This window comes from Hippocampus bargibanti, linkage group LG16 (assembly GCF_051943395.1).
Source record: "Hippocampus bargibanti isolate YZ-2025 linkage group LG16, ASM5194339v1, whole genome shotgun sequence".
In the NCBI taxonomy this organism is placed as follows: Eukaryota; Metazoa; Chordata; class Actinopteri; order Syngnathiformes; family Syngnathidae; genus Hippocampus; species Hippocampus bargibanti.
Window position 1 is genome coordinate 14,832,240 of NC_142749.1, and position 6,000 is coordinate 14,838,239.

The 6,000-nt window shown below is 43.9% G+C and overlaps 1 protein-coding gene across 1 annotated transcript in view; it reads right to left on the minus strand.

Annotated features, from left to right (window-relative positions):
• The window catches only part of zbtb16a (zinc finger and BTB domain containing 16a), a 136,369-nt gene extending 130,369 nt beyond the window's left edge, over positions 1 to 6,000 (minus strand). Inside the window, exons 1-2 of the mRNA XM_089017182.1 lie at positions 5,869 to 6,000; positions 1,914 to 3,243 (exon numbers count right to left, since the gene is read on the minus strand). Of these exons, the coding sequence (XP_088873308.1) occupies positions 1,914 to 3,151 (1,238 nt within the window). The 5' untranslated portion in view covers positions 3,152 to 3,243; positions 5,869 to 6,000. The remainder of the gene's footprint in view (positions 1 to 1,913; positions 3,244 to 5,868) is intronic.

Here is a 6,000-nt window from a genome sequence, read left to right on the forward strand (position 1 = left end):
TGTAAAAATGACAAAATAAACCCCCCACTGTTGTTCACCCCCCAATTTGCAGGCAAACAAAAGTTTCTCAGAAAGCCTCCCGGCGACATAAACCACTTGTGGAGACAGTTTCAAATGACAAAATGGCTATTTGGCTCATTTTCCTGATATAAACCAGAGTGCATTTGAGTGGCAACTAAATCTCAACAGGAAACGGGCGCTTTCTGGCGCGTTGCTTCCAACATGCGCGCGTTTTCTAAATACGTTGGGGGTCACCTCGCGCACCGCGTTGACCTGAGCCACATCTGGAAACAATCCCACTCATGTTTGACGTGACCCGCCCGAAACCAAGTGAACTCCGGTGCGATTGTTGCCCAGGCGGCGGTGACCCTGACGCGGCGGCGGCGGTAATTAGTCAAAAGCAACACGACTCTCGTTGGCTTGAAATTAAACATCTTAAAAGGAATCGGCGCAGTCAGGACCCTCCGCGGCGACGTAACGTTTGATTTGGACACTTGGGCAAACCGTGTGTGTGATGTGATGGAAAGTTGCTTTGACTTTCATTTGGGCAACAACTTCTCGTTTGAGAAGTTGTGCTGGCAGTCTAGCGAACCCGCTGCGAGATTCGGAAATGGAGGGTATTCATTTAATTAAGATACAAGTGCGACAAGAGTAGACAGGGGTTCAAAACCTCGGTTGGCCCAAACATTGAAGGCTAGCGACCTAGCAGAAAGGTTAAAGGGAAGACTTTGTATGTACATCGTGGAGAGATAAGTCAAAAGAATTGGTGAGGCTTTGGGAAATGTTATTTTGGCATTTATCACAACACTTGGCACATTTTTATTTTTCTTTTTTTTTTATTGTTTGACTTATTTATTTGTATTTGTTTAGATATTTTTTTAATTTATGTATTTATTTATTTATTTATTTATATTTTTTTAAGTATGTATTATTTACATTTGCTAACCTAGTTATGTATTTATATATTTATTTATTAATATGTTTATTTTATTTATTTACATTTGTTTATCTACATATTTATATATATATATATATTTATTATTTATTTACAGCATTGTTTATCTACTTCTTAATTTATGTGTAGTTATTTATTTATTATTTATTTGCATTTGTTTATCTGTTTTTTTATTTAGAAATGTAGTTATTTATTTGTATGTTTATTTATTTATTTACATTTGTTTATTTATTTACATTTGTTTATCTATGTATTTATATATTTATATATTCTTTATTTTAATTAGTTTATCTCATTATTTATTTATCGATTACGTTAGTTAGTTGCCTGTTAATTGAATTTAATTATTTATTTACTTGTTTAATTATTATATTTGTATTGATTTATTTATCAAGTTATTTATTTATAAATTTAGGAATTTATTTTAATATTAAGCAGATTCTTTACTTACAGATAGTGTAGGTGTTCAAATACATTTTATATTATATTATATTATTTTATTATTATTATTTTATTTTATATTTATTTTAATGTTTATCTATTTAGTTATTTTTGTATCAATGTGTCTGTTTATTTAATGTAATTATTTATTGATATTATTTTAATCCTTTTTTTTAAAGCCCTAAGTGAAAACAACCGCGTCATGCTAGCTAGCTAACTAGCCCTCCACTGTCCCGGGACTGCGGTCGAGCGCTCATTTCTAGGACTGACCATCATTAGCAAGACTCATTGGGTAAGGGGGGGGGAGGGGCTACAAGGTCATTTCTGGTTGGAGAAAATTGGACAGTTGTACGAAAGCGAACTTGTCAGAACACTGCCCTGGTACCGTTAGCCACGTTAGCCACAATGCTCAGTCTAGCAAAAGAATGCAGCCATAAATGAAATAAACGAACCAGTAAATGACAACAGCAAAAGACAAAGCGGCGTCGAATCGACAAAATGCCGAAACCGGTCCTACCTGTGCTGCTCCACGGTGTCGTTGTCCGGAAGTTCGGCACCGCAAACGTTGCAGCGTTCGTGTTGGTTCCTGCCGTCGGGTTTCATGCCCACGGCCAGTTCGCCGAGCTTGCTGAAGAACTCCCTCTGGATGAAGCTTTGAGGCAGCAGTCCGCCGTAAGCGCTAAAGTCCACCGACATGGCCAAAGCGGGCGACATGGGCAAGGCGGACGCCATGGTGACCGGCATGGACATGACGGCGTCGCCTTTGTGGTTTACCGGGATGGAGTAGAGCGACGCCAGGTGTTTCTCGGCCATCCCGGCCATAGCTTCCAAGCCCATGTGACTGACTTCGCCTTGAGGGTCTCCCATGCCGTCGTCGCGGACGTAATGGAGTTCGCGGGCGCTGGTGATGACGCTGCTCCTGGTGGGCGTTCCCGGGCCGTCTCTGTGGCGGTCATCGCCGCCGCGTTCGCCGTTGCTGGAGCCGCCGGACTCCATGCTTTCGTGTCCGTTGCCTCCCACGTCCACCTGCATCATTTCCGTCTTGATCTCGCTCATGAGGTGGTGGTGGTGGTGGTGGTGGTGGGCGTTAGCGTGATCGACGGCGAAACCTTGCTGAAGCAAAGTCTGGCCGATGCTCATCAGACTGTCCACGGCGGCTTTGGTGGGGCTCAGATTGGCGACGCCGAAGGACGTGGAGACCGAAGGACTCTGGTCCACCATCCCGGACATGGCGGAGACCTGGTCTGTCCCTGATAGGTAGAGACTCTCAATGGAATGTTTTTTGGAGCTCTTGACTCCGTTGTGGCTTTTGCGTTCGTCGTCCTCCTCGGTGCTCCCGTCGTTCGCGCCGACCTCCGCGTCATTCTCGTCCGACGATTGGATGGTCTCCAGGATCTTCAGACATTGCTCCTCCAGATACTCGATCTCCAGGATCTCCGCCGCGTACAGTAAGTCATCCAAGTCCTCTACTTTGGCCTGGAGCGTGGCGGTGTAAGCGTAGTCCAAAATCTGTTGGAACGTCTTTGGCGAGAGAAAGTCCAAGGTGTAATGTTGGCTGCTGCGGTGGAAGAGGATCTCAAACATTTTACTGGTGCACGCCAACACGGTCCGGTGGGCGTGGAACTCTTGACTGTCCACCATGATGACCACGTCGCATAGCGTCCCCGCCATACGCATCTGGTTGGCTTTGTGAAGGAGCGCCGTGGGGTGGTTGGGGTTCTGCAGCTGGATCATACCCATTTTTGTTAAATCCATGACGCCGATGGAAGTCCGCGAGGCCAACTCATGAGGCTAGCCTTCCGCTCGCTCCGTAGTGGTTTGAGCTACTGTGGAGAACCGGATGAAATCTGTAAGAATAAGGAAGACGGGATGTTTTTAAATCATTCACTGCCGAATTTATTTGGCAATTCAAAATATGACGTAGAGCGAGCGCCATTCCCTAATTTGTTCGGGTTTTGTTTTTTTCTTCTTTGGGTGCCGATAAAGTGCTAGTCATGGCCTCTGGCAATATTTTCCCTTCTTCCCTTGTTTCCATGTAAGCGCTTTGTTCCAGCTTCAGCTATTGTTAAAGCGCTATACAAACACATATGTATGTATTGCATTGTATTTTGGACAGCTGCCCTCATTTCAAGCCCAGATAACTCCAGACCGATATAATTTAGGAATTAACTCAATTCAATTTCTGACGTTGGATTTTTACGACAGTTTTTACTTTTCCTTCATGTTGTTTGTATTCAATTGGCCAACAAATCGTTATCTGGTTTCACACTCGAATTTTTCGTTCATTTTTCCCTTATTGTGACAACTAAAGTGAGATTTTTTTTTCATTTTGCCTAAAAAAACATTTGCAAACTATTTGTTGGCATTTTTTACATGCGTTTTATCACATTAACTCATTCACTGCCATTCCCAAATTTATTCGGGAATTGAAAAGCATGACATGGAGCGCCAGTTCCCGAATTTGTTCCGATTATTTTTTTTTTCTTGCGAAGGGGTGCTGATCAGACCTCTGGTAATGTTTTTCCCTCCCATAAGGAGGCTAATTCGCCTTTTGTACAGCCACCCTATTTCAATCTCAGATAACTCTAAACCCATATAACTTAGGAATTAACTCATTTTTTTCTGATGAAAGAAGAACATCTAAGGCTTCTAACGCTGTATTGAATGTTTATGGTATCCTAAAACTCAATATTCTGCAGGTCCTGGAATTCGAGTGACAATGACAAAAGCCCTGGCACCGGAGCGGACACATTTTTGCACATCGTCTAAGCAGTGAATGAGTTAAAAACAAACAAAACCACAACTACAACAAAAAAAGCAGTCAAAGACTTTTGAATGACAAGTTAAAAATCGTGATATTGTTTTCAATTCCGACATCCCCTCACGGTGACGCTAAAAAGACAAAAAGAACATTGCCGGTGACTGTACATTGGTGAAAAGACAATTTGTGAGCGGTCCGCCTGGCTGCCCTGCATACCAATCAGGCTGACATGTGTCACGTGAAGAGGTAAGAAGAAAAAAAAGGCAAAAAAACGTCTTCATTCCCTTAGCTGACCGGTTAAACAGGCGAGATTTGAGGGCCGCCTCACAAAAGAGCGTCAAAGCGGCCTTTTTTTTTATAAATTAAATAGCCGTCTTGCTTAGTATTCCCATCACACGGCGGTGGCCAAAAAAATGGCTGGGAAGATAGAGGAGAAGCGGGACATTACACCGCAGAATTAAAACATCCCAAAATTAACAATTCGTCAAGGAGTGGGTCATGTGAGCAACACGTTGAGCCACCTACTGCCACTTCCAAATCAATAGTTCATTTAAAGTGGCATCATGGACAATTGATCCATCACATCTATACTGTATACACTCAATGTCAGCCATTTAGCACTAAAAATGGGATGGGTTCGGAATGAGGGGGGCCACATCACAGCCATTCTTTGAAAAAAAAAAACATTTATAATTCCATCATGTGCACCGCATCATTCCAACAGCTTTTGTTTGCACAAATGACCATTGAATAAACAGTCCGACTGTACTGTACACTCGACCGCATCGATTGCAAACAGGAGACGAGACGAGATGACGAAACGACACCCCCCCCCCCCCAGTCAGTCAACGGAGGTCATTCGCCACGTTATCTTTATTACAGCTTTGCCAATAGCGTCCAATTTACGATCGCCCCCCACCTCCCCACCTCTCACCCCATCCGTAAATGCTTGTTGCGCTCTCACGCTCGCGTGCGCGCCTAATGGTGCCTTTTTTCACGCGCCTTATGCTATTAATAATACAAAAAAAGCCACGCGTCGCGTGTCTAGACGGCGGCGGGGGGACATGCACAACGCGTTATGCATTTCAAAACATGCCAATCCCGCTGGAAGCCTAATCGTACAAATTGACGCGATCATGTGAGTGTGACAATCAACACATGCATTCGATATTCGATAGCACGCTCCAATGAAGGGGGGGGCAGAAAGTCCTTTTCGTAGGCGCACAGGTGGTCACTGAGGAAATGACGCCAAACAATTTAACGGCACGTTTGCAGACGGCTGTCAATCAAATAAAAAAACACGCGTTGACAGATATAGGGCAGTCCTGAAAGATAAAAATTAAAGAGTCATTAAGTAATACACACACATATGGTAAAACGCTATTCGTTTTAAATACTCGTCTGGTCTTCGGTTTCCAAAACTACTCCAGGTGGGTGCTGCCCGTCGCCGGTGTTTTGGAGGTGAAATTATCGTCACGTTCGCCATTTCCAAATTAACTTAACTTTCAGGACCTTTCGTCTCAGGTAAGAAACGTCGTCCATGCTTGTCAACAACTATGTAAGGTTGAACGGGGACACAGGTCGAAAGGTGCACAGGAACGAGCGCAATAAAGTACGCGAAAATGGTTTTAAACGACTCCTCTGATTAATTCTATTCAAATATAAAGTGCTGGTAAAGCGTCGTCGGTTTGTGTCTCGCCTGGTGACTCACCTGAAGTTAGCGAGTCGCGTCCGGAGTGTACGCGGGGAAACAGGGGGGGCCGGCGGGTTTGTGGAGCATAGTCAAGCCCCGCTCGGTGGTTCTCTCGCTGTGGTTCTCTGCGAAATCGCACCAACTCCTTCC